Source organism: Ceratotherium simum, chromosome 38 (genome assembly GCF_057802395.1).
Source record: "Ceratotherium simum simum isolate JZ-2026a chromosome 38, ASM5780239v1, whole genome shotgun sequence".
NCBI classification, from domain to species: domain Eukaryota; kingdom Metazoa; phylum Chordata; class Mammalia; order Perissodactyla; family Rhinocerotidae; genus Ceratotherium; species Ceratotherium simum.
Window position 1 is genome coordinate 10,120,279 of NC_141937.1, and position 17,828 is coordinate 10,138,106.

A 17,828-nucleotide genomic window follows, 5' to 3' on the forward strand; every position below is an offset into this window, starting at 1 on the left:
GAAGGTAAAATCACCAAGGAACCAGGCAATTTCAAGGAGGGCAGTGGGTGATGTGGTTCCTTGGTGTGTGGGGGCAAAGGGTTAACAGAGCCTGCAGAAGAATTTGACCTTAGGTTAACTTTCTAGTCCTGTTTCCCTGGTAACCTGATAAAAGTTGTCTGTGTTACTAGACAACACGGCTGATGATAAAAATAGTCCCAACTGATAAAAGGCATCTGGATGAGAGGAACCACAGGTGAACTATAAATAGCAATGGGGCCATGCGGAGACTCTTGGAAGGGCCTGTCCTTTGAGAGACCCTGGAAGCTCAGCCACCCAATACTGGATCTTGTCGGGAGTGAGACTTCCCAGCAAGGCGGCCCTGGCATCCACGCCAGGTGAGTGAGTTGTGCCTGGGGGCCTCCGGATGGCTGTGTGGACAGCAAGGGCTGCCACGAGGATGACTCAGAGAAGGAGAAAGCCCTGTGCTGCCCTGCCAGTGAGCTGTGGTCCCCGCCCTGGATCCTGAGTGCGGTGTTGACAGGTTAGATGTTTAGGTGAGCCTAGGAAGACCACCTGGTGGGCAATGCACATGAGATTCAAAGTTAAGCGCTTTGATGGAGGAGGGAAGGCAACCAGTCTGGAGGTGGCAAAGAGGAGCCTAGGAGACTCATGTCCCAACCCTGGGTCCAGTGGGCCAAGGGGACTGGAAGAGAAACAGCCACCACTTGAGAGGCCTGCAGGGGAAACAGTATCTTGCTCCAAAGCAGAGCAAACTTGGCCCATGAATTCCGGTTCCCAGGACAGAGCTGTGTCATCAGACGTCCCCAGGCCGGGGCTGGTCTCAGTGGGAGTGGCCGTGCTCAGGGCTGTAGCCGGAGTCTGCTCTGCTACCTAAAACCCAGGCCAGGCAGGCCGTGATCCTGGTCAGCAGACAGCCGGTCTGGATCAATACGCAAACCAACCACACGTGCTTCTTTCTTTCATAATATTTTCCACAATAACATGCCATAAGGAAATTCCAGCGGAGCCCAGCCCACAGGTCAGAAAAATAAGTAGGTCAATTTAACAAAGCAGACTGCCCACGACTAAGGTAGCATTTGTGGCCGCGTCGTTGCGCCTGAAATTAAACCACCTTCTTGTATTTCAGGGTCTCAAGAGGAAAAAATCATCCAGATCAAGGTCAGTGTCTCCTTCATGTGCTAATTCTGAGCTCAGGTCAGATGAGCTCGGAGCTCTTCCCTCCAGAGATATCATTTTGGAGCTAAGGCAGCTCTTGAGAAAGACAATGGTTTTCCCAGGGCTGACGAGGCTGCAGGAGGGTTGCTAAGCAAAGTGGAAATCAAAACATCAGTCTGAAACAGAAGCTGGAGAGCCAAGACAAAAGCCAACTGGGCAGACACGTCAGCCCTGCTAAGAAACAGTGCTGAGCTCCCCACGGCCTCTCTCCTTCACCAAAAAGTCCAGGCCACACCAAAGAGCCAGCGAGGGCCACTCAGAAACACTACCTAACAAGGCTGCACCAGCGTGCACAGCCCAGCCAGAGGAAATCAGAGGAAAACGTATCAGCTCCTGCAGCCACAGCTGGAAAACATCTGTGGGGCAGGAGCTGGCCCCTCCACACTCCCCTCCCTGTGCCAAGGTCAGCGGTGGCTGAGGTGACCAGGCCGGAGGAGGAGGCCGGCTCCTCGAAAAGAGGGCTTGAGCACAGGGCAGGACACCGAGCTTTTATAGTTGAGACTTTCTTCCCTTAAAAAGATGGAATCCAGGCCTTAAAAAAAATACTGAAGAGTGCTGAATATGCATCTGGCAGAGCCAGGCAACGGGTCCCAAGCCCTGGTTAGCAGTTCTTACACCTTAGGAGCAGCAGCATGGGAAGGCCTGGGGCAGCCATGCATCCTCCATCCCAACAGGGGACAACAAAGAAGCATAAAAATACCCAAGTGTGTGCATGTTCTCTGTAGACATGGCGGGGGGGACAGCGTTCATGGCCTGACCACAGATCTCCCTCCCAGGTCCTCAGTCTCCCCGCTCCCCCCAAGTCCTGATGTGTCACTTCCTCATATAACAAACCCTTCAGTTCGCTTCCTATGACTAAAAGATGAGGTCCACGGCCTGGGCCTGGCGGTGGAGAAACCGGAAAAGGAGCCGGATGCTACTTTTTCCAGTTTCTTCACTAACTGATCAGCCAAACCAGTTCCCCAGTACTTCCTCCTCTCTTCTTCCTCACTCAGGTTATCCCTCCCTTCCACCCCCACTACAACCCCACCTCAGTGCCTCCCCCCTCGCAGAGAAGCCCTATTTCCACACATGCGCGCGTGCACACACACACACACACACACCCTTTAGAAGCCATGTAGTATGATCCATTTATGTCTTCTTATGCTACATGAGACGCAGGGAGGAGAGAGGCTCTGGGGATGAGGGAGCCTGAGAGTAGGGGAGAGTCACACCTCCCGTCACACTTCAATTCCCTCACTCCACAAGGATTCTAGATATCCCCTGCGTGCCGGGTCCTGCTCTAGGCCCTGGGGCAAACAGCAGTGAGGCGAGAATAGGACCAGGAGAAGAAGCATCCCTTCAAGAAGCAGATGTGATCCGCTGGGTGACGCTGCTGGATGGAGGCCTAAGACCCACAAGGTGGAAGCCTCTGGGTACCCTGATGAGGGGCTTCAGGGGAGTGGAGAGGACCAAAGCCTGGCTGGAACTGGGTCATGGGAGAATGGGAGGAGGGAGGTGGGAGGAGGGAGAGTGGAGACACCGTGCATGGGCGACCCCTTCACATGGGGGAATGGAGAAAGGGGGTGGGGGTTGGGGCCAAGAGAGAGTTTCTTAACATGAGATATGACAGTCTGTTGACGTAACGGTGGAAATCACCTAGCGAGGAAGGAAAGGGGAAAATTGTGGGAGCAGTCTTCAAAGGCGAGAGGGGACAAGAGCTGGTGGAAATGTGGACAAGCAGGCGCATAGGAGGTCACCCGCTGTAACGCAGGGAAGGCAGCGCCCACCAGCACCGGGCAAGCAGATGAGGTGATGAGTTGTGCAAGTTCTCTTTCTAATTACTTTTATTTTCTCAGTGAAATAGGAAGCAAAATCATTAGCTGAGAGGGGCAAGGCATTGAAGGCTTGAGAAGATGTGAAATAGTCATCCTGGAGAGAGGAAGAGAAGTCTGACTAGGAAAATGCAGTAAGATTACCAAACAGCACCAAAAATATGTTATAAGGTTACAACAGACGCGTCAATGATGTGTTTTTCTCCAGCCACATCCAGCAACAGCATGCGTGAGTGGACTTATTCAGTGTTGGGGATTTTTCCTGCCAAGTACGAAGGAGAGAAAGTGAAGAGTGGAGGGTGCATGCTGGAGAGTAACCATTACCATGGATCAGAATCTAAGCAAGACAAGGAGGGAAGAGAGGATGTGAGGGGAGTGAGGATGGTGGGAAGGTTTAGGAGTCCATAGACAAAAGGTCTTGGTGGGCACGGAGGGAGTTAGGAGGACAGAAGGTAGCAGAGAAGGATGCTTAAAGCTGAACTTCCGAGATGGTATAATAATTGGTGGTGAGAAGGTCTTAGCAGTGTGAAGTGAGATGGAAGGAAAGACTGGGCAGTGAGGAGGGGAGGGCAGCGAGAGGCCAGCAGAGCAGGTGGCTCGTGCGAATGGACATGAGCTCACCTGGGATGGAGACAGGAGCAGCGGTGAGCCAGAAGCCCAGCTCGCCCGTGAATGGACAGCGTGGCCGGCAGGAAGGAAGATTCAATGAGGAGGCATGTGCTTCCACAGGAGCGCCCTTTCCAGAGAGCGAGGAGCCTGGCCTGGGAGTAGCTGTGAGGAGCCCAGGATGCCCACCCCACCTCCCACAAGGCCCAGTTTGAGGGAGTGGTGCAGGTGAAGGCAGTTCAAAGAAGAGGCTGACAATGTGAGGGACTTGAGGACAGGACACAGTTCCTGGAAGCTGGGGGAAGAGTTGATCAACCTACCAAAAGTCGATTCCTACTCTCTCTCATTTTTTTTTTTTTTTTCGCTGAGGAAGATTTGTGCTGAGCTAACATCTGTGCCACTCTTCCTCTATTTTGTATGTGGGTCGCTGCCATAGCATGGACACTGACAAGTGGCGTAGGTCCACACCCGGGAACCGAGCTCGGGCTGCAGAAGCAGAAGGTGCTGAACTTAACCACTAGGCCACGGGGCCGGCCCCAATCCTACTCTATATTGTAATCCAGAATCCAGAAGACAGGCCATAATTCATTTCTCAGGTTTCTCTGATTTTTGAAAAATTTTTTGTTGTTTGGTGAAAAAACTAGCCTCAGTTAGGGATGTGATTAGATCAGCCTGTTCACCTGTGTTAGATGCCCCACCAAGACTGTCACAGAGCAGCAGCCATGCCCTTTGGGACCCTCCAACCTCTGATACATAGTGGCACCCAGGTCCAGGAACGATGAAGGAATGAACACACTCAGTTCATCTCGGAGCTTTATTATCCACATCCCCACATCAGTAATATTTGGGGGCACATACTGTTGTGACTAGTTTGGCTTCCTTCTCCGTACATGTCTATTAACTAAACATGTCTGCGTATTCACGAGGCCCCGCCCAACATCGGGGGAAAATATTCACACTATTTTTACAAAAGGGCAGAAGAAACCTTCTCAAATGACCCTATTACCGCCATTCCATTGATTTGGAAACTCCCTCCTCCAACTTCCCACTCAGCCAAAGGCTTTCTGTACCTGGAATCAGCTCCAGCCTGAGAAACAGAAGCCGCTGCGGCTGGGTCCCCACCCGGCCTTAGAACCTTACTCACTTCACAGCAGGGATCCCCGAATGCACCCCAAGGGAGCCTGGGTACCCTAAGGTGTTGATGTGTGGTCTATGAACAAAAGGTCGAACATGCTTGGGGAACACCGGCGGAGCAGGTGTATTTGCTGCAGGGCCTCAGGTTTTCATATGCTGACTCGAGCTGCACATCTCCACGGTGGGGGGGTGGGGGGGGCTGGTGGGGGGGACAACACACCATGTCCAGACTCCCCCAGTCATTTGCCTGTGAAATCCTTTTGTTCCAGGAGCCTCTCTCTGGGGAAAGCTTGCCTTTACAAAATGAACACTTTGCGTCCTCTAAGTGCGTCCCACCCTCCTTCCGGGGAGCCTATTTTCTCCTCCCTGGCCTTTTGGAACAAGATGCCATATCTACTGCCTGTCCCCACCTCTGGCCAGTGGCCCCCTCCTGCTTCCCGCCGCTCCTGGTCCTGCCACAGCTGTTCTTCACCCCTCAAGCACCCGAGCCCTGACGTTGCCAGCACTGAGCCTGGCTCGGCCGGATCCTGAGCAGGTGTGTCCCCGCGAGGACAAGGCAAGTCTGGGCTTGTCTGGAAGCCTGCGGGGCTGACCTGGGGAGCCAGTGCATGGTCTCCTGGGAAAAGGGTCGGCCTAAGGAGAGAGACAGGTGTGAGGGCACAGCTGCAGGGCCAGGAGGGAGGGGCGACGCTGAGTGGAGTGCACTGTCTGTCCGCTGGGGCCTCCACGCCTGCATCACAGGAGGCAGATGGTGAGAAAAACGGAGGGGGACAGAGAATCAACACTTGCCCAACCAACATGGATTACCAAGCCAGGCAGAGCCTGCGGCGCTGGCCCCACCGTCCCGGCCACTTGTTTTTTTCCTTTGAGAATGGCTTAGTCCATCCTTTGCCAATTTTTCTGTTGAACTATTTGTCCTTCTCCTTCATGATCTATAAATGCTCTTTTATATCCGATGATTATCAATCTCTGACCATTTTATATGCTTCAAAGGGTTGTACATGGCTTCCTTCCAGGCTGTCGCTTGTCTTTTAACTACATGTAAGGTCTCTTTTGATATCCTAGAGTTTTAAAGTTTTATGGAGTCAAATCTCTCTATCTGACACATGGTGAAGGCGGGGCAGGTGGTCCTAGCTTGTCCCCACTGCTCTATTTCCAGATCTCGTGCTGGTTATGTGGGTGCATTGACTTTGTCAAAATTCACAGAGCTGTACACTTAGGATGTGTTCATTTTTCTATATGTTATACTTCAATAAAAAATATTTCTGAGATATGTCAGGGGTTTTTTTCCTTTATGATTTCTGGGTTCCATGTTTTGCTTAGAAAGGCTTTCCAGATGATAAAACAGTGAAAGCTTCTCCTATATTTTCTTCTAATACTTTAAAAGTTGGATTTCTTTACATTTAACTCTTAAATACCTCTGGACTATTTTAATGAATGCTTTAATGTAGGGCTGACTCTAACTTACTTAGTCCACACGGGCTTAACAAAACCCTTTTCCCTTCCATATGAGAATCACATTTGTTTAACTCTCCACCTCTGTTCCCTAGGAACCCCATAAAGGTAAAACTATGTCACTAGATAACACTGCTTATGGTACAAACAACCTTCATTTGCAAATTGCTTCTGGACGGGGAAGAGCCATAAATGAATTATAAACCCCTGATGGGACACCAGACTTGGAGCTTCCTTAAGTGTGATAACTCTTGTAACCAGCATGCCCCTTGCGTGAACCTTGGAGTCTATACCTATGGGGGTTTTAAACCCTGTAGCTTTCTGTGGGGCATGAAGCTTTAAGCCAGAGGAGAAGCTAGCTACCAGATGGACGGCTGTGCGAGCAGTCACCTGCAGGAACTCAGCAAAGACCACTCACACCCCCGGCAGAGGGACAGCTGGCCCTGTCCTGCGGGCAAGCCGAGGTTCCACCCTTCTCTTTTCTGACCAGATGAGCCAAGGGGTCCCTGGTCTGAATATCAGGCACAGCATCTGTCAACTGCACCATTTATTGAGTACCCACCCTTTTCCCTGGCTGATTTAAATGCTCACCTTTCTAGTAAACCAAATTACTCTCTTACACGAGTCTGTTCTGAGCCCTCTCCTCTACTGTATTGATTTTTGCCCATTATACCACTGTGATGGCTTTACAGTATGTCTTAGTATCTGGCAGATACAGTGTGTCCTCGCTGATCTTTTCCAAAATCTTCTTGCCTATTTTTGCCATTCCTTCCTCATTCCAGAGTGTCTCCTGAGCCCTCCTCGCACCAGACAGTGCTGAGAAGACAGTATGAACGAGACAGACAGCGCCCCTCACATCAGTGTCCTGGGGCTGCCATAACAGAGCACCACAAACTGGGGGGCTCCAAACAACAGCAATTTATTCTCTCACAGCTCTGGAGGCCAGAAGTCCAAAATCCAGGTGTTGGCAGGGCCACGCTCCCTCTGAAGGCTTTAGGGGAGTGTCCTTCCCTCCCTCTTCCAGCTTCTGGAGTCCCCACGGTTTCCCCAGCTGGCAGCAGCATCACCCTCGTCTCTGCCTCCGTCTTCACGTGACCGTCTTCCCCGTGTCTGTGTCTTCACGTGACATTTTCCCCTCTCTGTGTGTCTGTCTCTGTGTCTCCTCTTCTTACAAGGACACCAGTCCTACTGGATTAAGGCCCCCTCTACTCCAGTATGACCTCATCTTAATTTACATCTTCATTTTGGCTGCAAAGACCCTATTTCCAAATAAGGTCACATTCAGTTACCAGGGGTTAGGACTTGAACGTATCTTTTTGGGGGACGATGCAACCCACAACATCCTGCTCCCATGGAGCTCGCCTTCTCACGGCGAACGACAGACGATGCGAGCAAAGAATGAAGGTGATTTCGGTGATAAAGGCTACAAAGACAAGAGGCAGGGGATGGAACAGAGACGGCTGGGGAATGGAGGCCATGGGCTGGCTTGCCTAGGGCAGTCAGGGAGGTCTCGCTGAGTCACTGAGTTAGGCCTGCAGGAGGAGGAGGCAGCTAGGCAGAGGTCTGAGGGGGGAGCACCGTGGGCAGAGGGCACAGCAGGTGCAGAGATGCTGGGCAGGAACCAGTCAGGGTTACTCAGGAGTGAGCCCAGGAAATGGGGGGAGATGAGGCTGGAGAAAGAACCAGGGCAGAGGACAGAGGTGCGGTCTAGGGGGATGCCCGGGGAGTGGCCGCTGGTCCTAGAGAAAGAGAGTAGTGGCTGGATCAGCACTGTAGCAGCCACAACAGGGGAAAGTGGCAGGATTCAGATATATTGTGGAGGTAAGAGTGGTCTGGACTGCCTGGTGTATGGGATGGGGTTGAGGGAAAGTGCGGGATCAGGATGACTCACGGGTTTTTGTCCTGACCATCGGCCCCATCCACATGGGGCTGCCATTAACCAAAATGGGAGGATTAAGATAAGAAGGAGTTTGGGGGGGGGTCCCCAGATATACTTTACAACCAACCCATTACATTTTATATCAAACTCCTGTTGGAATTGAACTGGATTTTACGCATAGATACTTGCCTATGTATAGATTAACCGGAGAAAAACCAACATCTTGATACTGTTGATGGTCTTATCCCAAGAATCTGGTACACCTTTCTTGCATTTATTTGGTGCCTCAGTAAAGTTTTATTGCTTTCTTCTTTTAGACCTGACATATTATACTATGTTTATTCTCAGAAACTGTTGTCACTGGAGTGGAATTTTTTTTTCCTATCACATACTCTAATGATTGACTCATGACTAATTGATTGACTGATCTGACTAATGACGACTATGATGGTATAGGGGACAGCTGTCAATTTTCAACTGCTGAGCTTGAAAAGCAGCCAACTTATTAATTCACTAAGTCTAATGAACCACCACACACCTACTTGGGAGTGAGCTCAGGAGATGGGGGGAGATGCTCCAACAGCTATCAATGTTTTCCCAATCTTATTTCACCTACTCTCCCCGCCCCGCTGTCTGTGTGTGCTCCAGTGTGTCCATCTGTCTGTCTCCTGTCTCCAAATAAATCCCAGACATGGTATCATTGCCCTCATAGATACTTCACAATCTGTCTCCTGGATTTTCTAAGTGTACCATCTTATCATGCACACCCAGAAGACTCGAGAGTGTTCAGGAGGGGAGAAGACAGATCCCACAGGACTGAAGACCCTCCTTGAGGGCCCAGGAGAAAGGTGGTGATCAAACTAAAGTCACACAGTTCATCCTCTAACGCTCACAAATTTTTCCTATAGGATCACTCCCGAAGTCTTTGCTCTGGGTCTATTTTCTCTTTTAAGACAAAATTCTATTAAGCTCTCAGTAACCCAATTTTCCTAACAGCAAATTGAACCAGAAACCTAAGGGGGAGGGTGCTGCTGAAGTCAGACCCACACCCAAACCCTGGGAGTCTGCAGCCATTCATTGAGGCAATGGTATTTCATTATAATTTCTCACTGCGTATATGTGGTCTCACAGAGTCTGTTCCTATGTCAAAGGGGTCAGCTACAAATACCAGTTCCACAGTCGGATTCAAGTTTTACCCCTACCACACGAGTTAGAAAAAGGCCTTTCTGGTCCACTTTCTCCAGGGCAGTCTGGAGAACATGTGGTGCCTTTTTGTGAATTAGAAAAAGGTACCCCCTCTGGACAGATTCAAACAGTCACAGCCTGGAAAGCATGCGGGACGGGGGAGAGAATGGGAACTCAGCCCCTCCACACCCCCCAGAACCCGGCAAGGAGGCCTGGACCTTCCCCTATGTTCCCATCCCAGGCTTCTGGGGCTTTTGGAATTGTCATTAGTTTCAACATTCTAATGGAAATCTTCCCCCGTCAACAAATGGCATAACTTAAATAAAGTTCTGTTACTTTTGGTTAAATCAGTTCATACTACCAGACAAAATCTCTCAGTCCTCAACCTAAAACACTGTTTATATAGTGTATCTAGAGAAAGAGGCAAGTAGCCCTTTGAAATGAGAAATATAAGATTCTGTTTGTCCACTCCAGAGACATAAAATTTCAATATGGAATTCCATTCGTGCAGCTCCCTTGCTGGCCCTCCCATGTCACCCATTGCGATGTGTTCTGACCACAGCTCCCGCCTCTGGTCCACGGGCTCCCCCCTCCTCTGGCCCATGGGCTCCTCCCCTCCGGTCCACAGGCACCCCCACTCCGGCCCACGGGCTCCTCCCCTCCGGTCCACAGGCACCCCCCTCTGGCCCACGGACTCCTCCCCTCTGGCCCACGGACTCCTCCCCTCCGGTCCACGGCCTCTTCTCCTCTGGCCCACAGGCTCCTCCCTTCTGGTGGTCCTGGTGGTCCTGGCTCAGGCCGGGGTAAGTGGCAACTTATTACCAGCCCTCGTTTTTGAATATTATTTTTTTTATCCATACTATTTAAATAAAAACAAACAAGCCCATTGTTGAAACAGGCGCTGACACGAGCGTCACTGTTGTGTTCGGCAGGAGCACGTGGACTGTCACCACATGGGACAGCATCCTACCACTCCTCTCTGCCAGCAGGATCCAGCCTGGCTCCACCGGCCCTCCGTTTTGCTTAATGGGAAGCAAGAGCTGTAGAGAACTGTCTCCTCCGCTGAAAGAGAGTTTTTCCAACACGCAATATTTATCAGCCATGGAAAGGATTCATGGTGAACCAAAGTTCATGGAACCACAGCCACTTAAAGGAGACAGATGAAACAAGACCACACATTCCCAGACACACAGACTCCCCCCTCCAGTCCAGATTATTAAAAAAAAAGTTATACAATATGATTAAAGATATGATTTTCAGAATGTCAATGGATAGTCATAAGAATCTGCTAAAGGAGCTACTGAATTAGCATAGTTTATGATATTTTAATAAATACCTACTTTGTGTTCCTAATTTAAGCTTAAATTACTATTGCTTTTTAAAAGATTTTTTCCTGGTTACAGGAAAGGGGCAGAATGAAGGAGAGATAATTCCATGCATTTTAATTAATTCATAAGTCTCCAATAAAAAGTGTATACATCAGATTCCTAGGTTTAGCTCAGACTTAGATCTGAGCAATTTTAGATTTTACCTCGCCAGATTATTTCTACTAAGATTCAAATTTCTGGGTAGTTTATAATTTTAACTAGATGTGTGAAGTAGGGGGTGTGCTTGTGTGCTATAGTTAGTGTTTAAGATTTTTCTGTTTATTTTTTTAAGACACATGGAACCTCAGAGCAGGAAAGGCAGTATAGGGTGTAATTCACTTGTTTTCAGATGAGGATTCTGAGGCCTGGAGGGATTAACTAAATTCCCCCAAGATCAGGAACAGCCTACGGAGCCAGAGCCAGAATTCGGGGCTTCTCTCTCCAGCAGAGAAGCGGGAGAGGAAACAGGTGAAAGGTTTGGAGGAGGTGTCACTGGAACATTCTAGGGTCAGACCTGAAGAAAGGGAAGTAGTTTGCTTTTTCTGAGTAGAGATTACTACCATCCATCTGTAATAAATCAATACAAGTTGAAGACAAAAAAGGCAGTGGGCCAGCAGGGATGAGAAGCTGTACATTATGCCATGCTCACCTTAAATCTGGCCCTTTTCCTAGATCTGGATGGGTGGTGGGACCATCCCAGTGCTCTGCTGGGTCTGAGCACCAGCCGGGAACACCCTGCCCTCTCCCTACCCCACCCCCCAAATCCCACATCAACACGGAAACTAGGAGCACACTTGGTGGCCCAAGTTCTGCTCTGTGAGACCTCACATTGCTTTAAAGAACACGGGGAAAGTTCCTCTTCATTTCTTATCACCTGTTTTTCCCTGAGCATCCCCTCAGACCTTGTCAAGGAGCAGAAGTGGCAGAAGATGAAGCCCTGCTCAATGGTTTCACTGAAACACACAAGAAAGAGTCGGAGGGGAGAACACAGCAGCTTATCCTCAGGCTGGATAAGGGTCCCAGGAGGTCCAGGAGGGACAGCCCCATCACGCCCCAGTCTCAGGGAAGGGAGGAGGCAGGGCAGAAGTGGGCATAGATGCAGGCATAGAATTAAGTACCAGCTCCCATGATATTACAGAAGCCTCTGTGGGAGAGTCCCATGTCCTCAAAAGAGTGCCTTAAAATTAAGTTCAGACTTTCGCATTTGCACTCTGGAATTGCTCCCGTGAACTGGGCCACCAGAAGGAGCCGCCCGCCCTCCAGAGCCGACATGCTCAGAGTGAGTCCTCCGCCTGGAGTCATTTTTCTGAACCAGGAAGCTCTACAAGCAAATGGCAACCCTCCAGCGTCATATGCCAGGAGTGCAGACTGCCACCTGCCTGGGACCCGGCCAGGTGCACCCAGCATTCTTGGATGGGGCCCTTTGCTAAGGTGCCTGGCCCGCAGCAGTGATCCAGTGCCCGCCTCGGGTGCAAAGCACTGTTCTGTCCACCACTCGGCAGAGCCACCCCCAGGCCCCCAGAACAAGCAGAGGACAGACAGGAAGCTACACTCCTATAGGGCGCCCAGCACACTCCCTCAGGAACCTCTCCCCACTCAAAGGGGAGATTTTCCAGATGACACCAGTCCAACACGTTAGCTGTCTGACAGTCCTCACACTCAGAAGCATGTCCTTGGGGAGCCTTGTGTCTCACTGCTGCCTCTACGCAGAGAAACCTGGCGCTTTCTTCAGCGCCTGGAGACTGCATGGGGCTCTGCTCTAGGTGCTGGGACATCCACACAGATGGCTAAGACCCCACGCAGATCTGGGCTCTGCTGGAACACAGGACTGAAGCCTACACACTTCCCTTGAAGATCTCCCCTTCGCAACATCACACTGCTGCTCAGAAAGGGGGCAACCGCTTCCCTAAGCCTGAATGCTCCTCTGTAGAAAACTGTATCAGGGGCTGGCTGGTGGCCTAGTAGTTAAGATCACGTGCTCTGCTTCTGCGGCCTAGGGTTCGCCGGCTCAGATCCCGGTGAGGACCTAGGCACCGCTCATCAAGCCATGCTGGGCAGGCGTCCCACATGTAAAGTAGAGGAAGATGGGCACAGCTGTTAGCTCAGGGCCAGTCTTCCTCAGCAAAACAAACAAACAAAAAAACTGTCACATGAAAATCCAGCTGCAATTCAGGAATTGGTAGTCATTGATGCTACGCTCACCAACAACCCTTAACTTCACTGACCACACCTGTGTTTTGAAACCCAAGCTAAGCACACAGTGAGACAAAGCTAGGTATTTTTCATATACCGCGGAATTTTCTTCTTTTCCTACTCATGAGATTTTACTGAACACTATTCTCTGGAGCCTCCTGATCATGTTCAAATCACGGCTCCGCCACTAACTACAGGTGGAACCTGAAGCAACTAAATTTTAGGAGATTAGTTTTTCATAAAAAATACAGGGATGGATGACAGAGAATTGAAATATATTGATAACTGTCAACACTCACTGACAGGCCACGGGGATTCACGTATCCTTCCACTTAGGCATACATTTGAAAATCTTCACAATTAAAGGTTAAAAGAAAAGTTTTTGAGCCACACAGCCCAAAAATGGGCATGATAAGATGTGAAATCATGGTCTCGCCGGTAAGTTACAGAACAGACAAGCAGAAGCCCACACTAACCCAGTTTGCATTTTTGTAAATGTTGTGCTAAACCAACCTACAACGTGGAAAGGACTGGATAAGACCGTGCACGAGCCACTGCGCTCTGTGGCCCAGGTCACTGCCCAGGTTTCCAAGGTCAGGAGCCTTGAGCCCCCATCTGGCCCCACCTGTGCTTCAATCTTTATTCAGCAGGATTGATAGAATGGCCACTCATTTGATTCTCTCAGATGCTCTGAAATAGGTCAAACTTCAAGCCACTGAGCAAATAAACCCGGGCCACAAAGCCTCAGAAAGTGGCCTCAGACAACGCCTTGCTTGGCTCCACAGCCAAACAAAGTGCGACATTGTGGCCTCTGTACAAACACAGTAGCCGGACCTCCCAGGCCCAGTGTTTACACAGAACCTTCTCCTCCAGAAGCTCAAAGTAATTTAGGGACACTCACTAATTAATTAAGTCTCGAGCCTCCTTCCTACCCCGGCTCCTTGCTGCCTGTTCGGCAGCACCGCTGGGGGAGGGAGAGGCAGGGTTCCACCCGCTCACAAACACATGTGCAAACGCAGGGACGCTCGTGGGCTGCCCTTTGGTGGGGGGGGGGCGGGTTTCGGAGAACACTGAACTTTGTAGCATCAGTGATCGCTCTGACAACGAATAAAATCCATGAACAACTGGCACATGTCCCTTCATCTGGTCCACACTAGGTCTCAAAGAGACAAAGAGAAAGACAGCAAGTACTTTTCATCCCAATGTGCAAAGAAAACATCTGTATGCTAATTCTGGATTGTGGACCAAGGGGCATTGTTCCATGCGATGGCTTTTCACCTCTACTTGAGAAGCCTCCTACCGTTGAATCAGGTCATCAAGAAAACTTTATAAAAACCTTTGAAATGGGTGCCAGTGTTTGTTTTTCTGCCTCTGGAATTCCTGTTTCCACTGACCCACATTAAAGATAGATTCTCAACCTAATTCTCTTAGAAGCAGGAATCTGGAAGTCTTGCTAAAAGGCTGGATGGCCTGGTGTGGACGCTGGCTACTAAGTCCTGTTGGAACAGAAGGACTGTACCCAGCAATTGACCGACAAGGATCATCAGCTTTTCCTAAACCCAATTCAAGCCCCTGACTGTCTGTGAGCACAGCCTGAAAACGCTAAGCAATTGTGAGCCCCTGCCAGTGAGGCCTTTCCAAGTTAGGATCCTTATGGGGCAAAATGTGCCTTCAAGAGCTGTGCGTACGCACGTAGGACCCACCTAACTCTCCTGCCGCTCCACGTAAAAGCCGCAGCGTGCATCTGCCACAGAGCTGGGCAGAATGTAGGACCACTCAGTGGCCGAGGAGAACCCACGACCTGCAGGGGAATAAACCCTCAACTTAAGTCTCCTTGGCTTCTCATTCCTCACTGGGGAGGAATCCACCACAGGAAACCACAGCTGAAGTGAAAAGGATGCCGCCCCCAACCTTGAACCTCATGGAAAGGGTGAACGGTCAGGATTCTGCCACCAGCCATGCCGGCTGCCACAGGAGTACTGTCCCACCCTAAAGTAGAGACTGCAACCTTCTGGAAAAAAATGAAAGCACTCTTAACCCTGTCAAGGAAAGAAAAGCAAAAGAGCTAGCCCTTTGGAACACAGATGGGAATTTCAAGGTCAGAGCCATTCATCCAGTGGTGACATGTTGAGGATATTTTAAAAGTTTGAGACAACAACTTTCTAGTAACAGAAGGCCCTTACAATCCTTCTCTGGATCAGCGATACCACCAAATGCTACAGCTGCTTTTTAAAAATAGATTCATTCCAGGGCTGGCCCAGTGGCACAGTGGTTAAGCTCAGGCACTCTGCTTCAACGGCCCGGGGCTCGCAGGTTCAGATCCCAGGAGTGGTCCTATACACCACTCATCAAGCCATGCTGTGGCGTTGTCCCACGTACAAAATAGAGGAAAGACTGGCACAGATGTTAGCTCAGGGACAATCTTCCTCAAGCAAAAAAAATCTTTAAAATTTTTTTAAAAATTAAAAAAAAAAATAGATTCATTTCATTTCATTTGAGAAAAACGGACTTTAAAAATTAAGTATTCAGGGGCCAGCCCTGTGGCCTAGTGGTTAAGTTTGGCCATGCTCCACTTCAGTGGCCTGGGTTCAGTTCCTGGGCGCGGGCCTACACTACTCATGGCGGCCACGCTCTGGTGGCAACCCACATACAAAATAGAGGAAGATTGGCACAGATGTTAGCTCAGGGCAAATCTTCCTCAGCAAAAAAAAAAAAAAAAAAAAAAAAATTAAGTATTCAACCCAAGGTTTACTGAAAAATGAACACTAGGTTAAGTAACAAATGTGGACTGCACATGAGTTGAAGACCTGCCAATTTCTTTCATTACACCGTCTGTTCTAGTATCCAGTGTACTGTAATCACCAAAATAATGTGTGTGCATCTCAGCCCAAACTTAATTTCCTAATGGAAAATATGCATTCTATTACTTTCATTAATCACTTTTAAATCTTCGCTTTTGAAAAAATAAAGCCTTTTTCTCCAGGTGGCTTCAAAGGAACTCTGAAATGTGTATGAACCCTGCTTAAGGTTGCTATAATCCATCTGAAGGACGTTTTCATCTCTCTGATGAAGCAGTAGTTTTATACCATGAAATTAACTTCTTGGTTCTGATAAATGTGGTATGAAGTAGACATCTAAAATAGAATGGAAATTTCTGCAGTTTTCTTTCAAGACCTTAGCAAATGACCAAAGTTGGACTTTTCAGGACAGAACACAAATTGGAATAATCTGATAATAATTTAAGCCATGATTCGATGCACACTTGTGGTGCTCAGAATACTGGAAACATTGTTTCAGTAACCAAGTGACTGAAAACAAACCAGATAACTATATGCTAATGAAATGATTAGGGAAGTGGAAATAAAAGAAATTGTCCTTCCAAGACATAGATCAGAATCGAAGAATCGATGCATACGAACAGGAAGAAAGGACTAGAGACATTTATAAAGTATTGTGGGAGTGAGTGCTCTAGTCGTCCACCACCTAGAGGACAGGGGACCGACCCCCCTCTGCGCTTTGTTTAGCTACAAACAAGGGAAGATGGGACCGCGGGACACCAGTTGTAAGCCTAGCTTCCAGTGCCCAAGTTTAAAGTTCTAACAACCCTACCTGGTTTTGCTCACTTCGGTGTTACCTAAGCCTTCCTCGTAAAATATTAGTCACAAAACAAGGGGCAGAGTGGTTGGTGACTCCAGGAAGCCATGCATTATATGACATGACAGAAACAGCCACACAGGAGTCAGGTAGAGCTGGGTCACCTTGGGTAAGCAGATTTCTTAGCCTCTACAATCTACTCATCTGTCATATGAGGATAATAAAAGCTCTTTTTTAGAATTGTAAAAATTAAAAGAGATTGTCTCTAAAGTCTTTGGCACAATGCCAAATGTGCCAAATGTCTGGAGACTTCCCGAAGCCCATATGGGAAATAGACTGGCTTGGTATCTCGCTTCGACCACAAAGGGAGTCAAAAGGGAGAGTCATCCGGTAGGTTATTTGCCTCCAAGTTCTAGACTCTGCAGTACTAACGCTAATCAGCCAAGTATTTACAAGCGCAGAGGTGCCATCAGCGGTTTCTCCGGAGACTATTTCATGGTGCTTTTCTCCCCGTCCCCTCCGGGAGTGAAGCCAGCCGACACAACCAACGGGCAATCACTGGCTTCATCAACGGGTGCGAAAGGAAACGGGCGCCAGGCACATGGTCGGGCCGGCTCCTAAGCCAACCCCCTCGGATCGTCGCGAATCTGTAACGTGTGCCGGCGGAGCGCGGGGCATGAAAGGCCAGAGCCGGCTCTCCACGGACAGACCCCTCGGCGAACGCGCAGATGGGAGACCCCCGAGGAGGGGCTGCGGGCCGCCGTGCGCACTGGGCCCGGCCAGAAGTGCTCTCTGGCGTCGCCGGCGTCACTTCATTCAAACAAGCCACCCCCCATTCCTCCATCTCCCCGCGCACGACCCCCACGCCCCGGCTGTCCCCGCGCCGCTGGGGACCGGTCACCTCGGGGAAGGGAGGTGCCCATTTTTCTAAGTCTCAGCAGAGGCAGTCGCTCCGTCCTCTGGGCGTCCCTCCCCGCGGGCAGGAGACGAGGGCGCCCCGGGCCCCCGGGCGGCGCCGCACTCACCGAGCGTGGCCACGGTGCCGGCCTCGAAGAGCAGGCAGTCCCCGCGGCCGCGCGCCTCCAGCAGGACGCTGCTGTCCCCCGCCGCCTCCAGCCGCCCGAGCAGCCGCAGCCCCTTGCTCAGAGCCATGGGCGCGGGCCGCCTCCGCCCGAGGGCGCACAGCCCGCCACGGCTCCGCGCGCGCCGCTCCCGCAACTTCCAGGACTTTCACTTTGGCCCCCGCTCCGGGCGGGCGCAGGCTCCTCCCCGGCCGCCTCCCCGCCCTCGCCGCGCCGCCCCGGGCAGGTGAGGGCGCCTCCCGCCTCCCGGCTCCCGGCCCCGCTCCGCGACGGCGCCGCGCTCCCCCCAGCGGCGAGGCGG

At 50.4% G+C, this 17,828-nt stretch overlaps 1 protein-coding gene across 3 annotated transcripts in view; it reads right to left on the reverse strand.

The window, feature by feature from the left end:
- The window catches only part of SYNJ2 (synaptojanin 2), a 97,531-nt gene extending 79,790 nt beyond the window's left edge, over window positions 1–17,741 (reverse strand). For 2 of the 3 annotated variants that reach the window (XM_014795483.2, XM_004440708.3), the window contains exon 1: window positions 17,471–17,741. In XM_014795483.2, coding sequence (XP_014650969.2) covers window positions 17,471–17,597 — 127 coding nt within the window. In that variant the 5' untranslated portion in view covers window positions 17,598–17,741. The remainder of the gene's footprint in view (window positions 1–17,470) is intronic. The other variant, XM_087425090.1, reaches the window with a different exon arrangement.
- Between the last annotated feature and the right edge of the window lie 87 nt (window positions 17,742–17,828).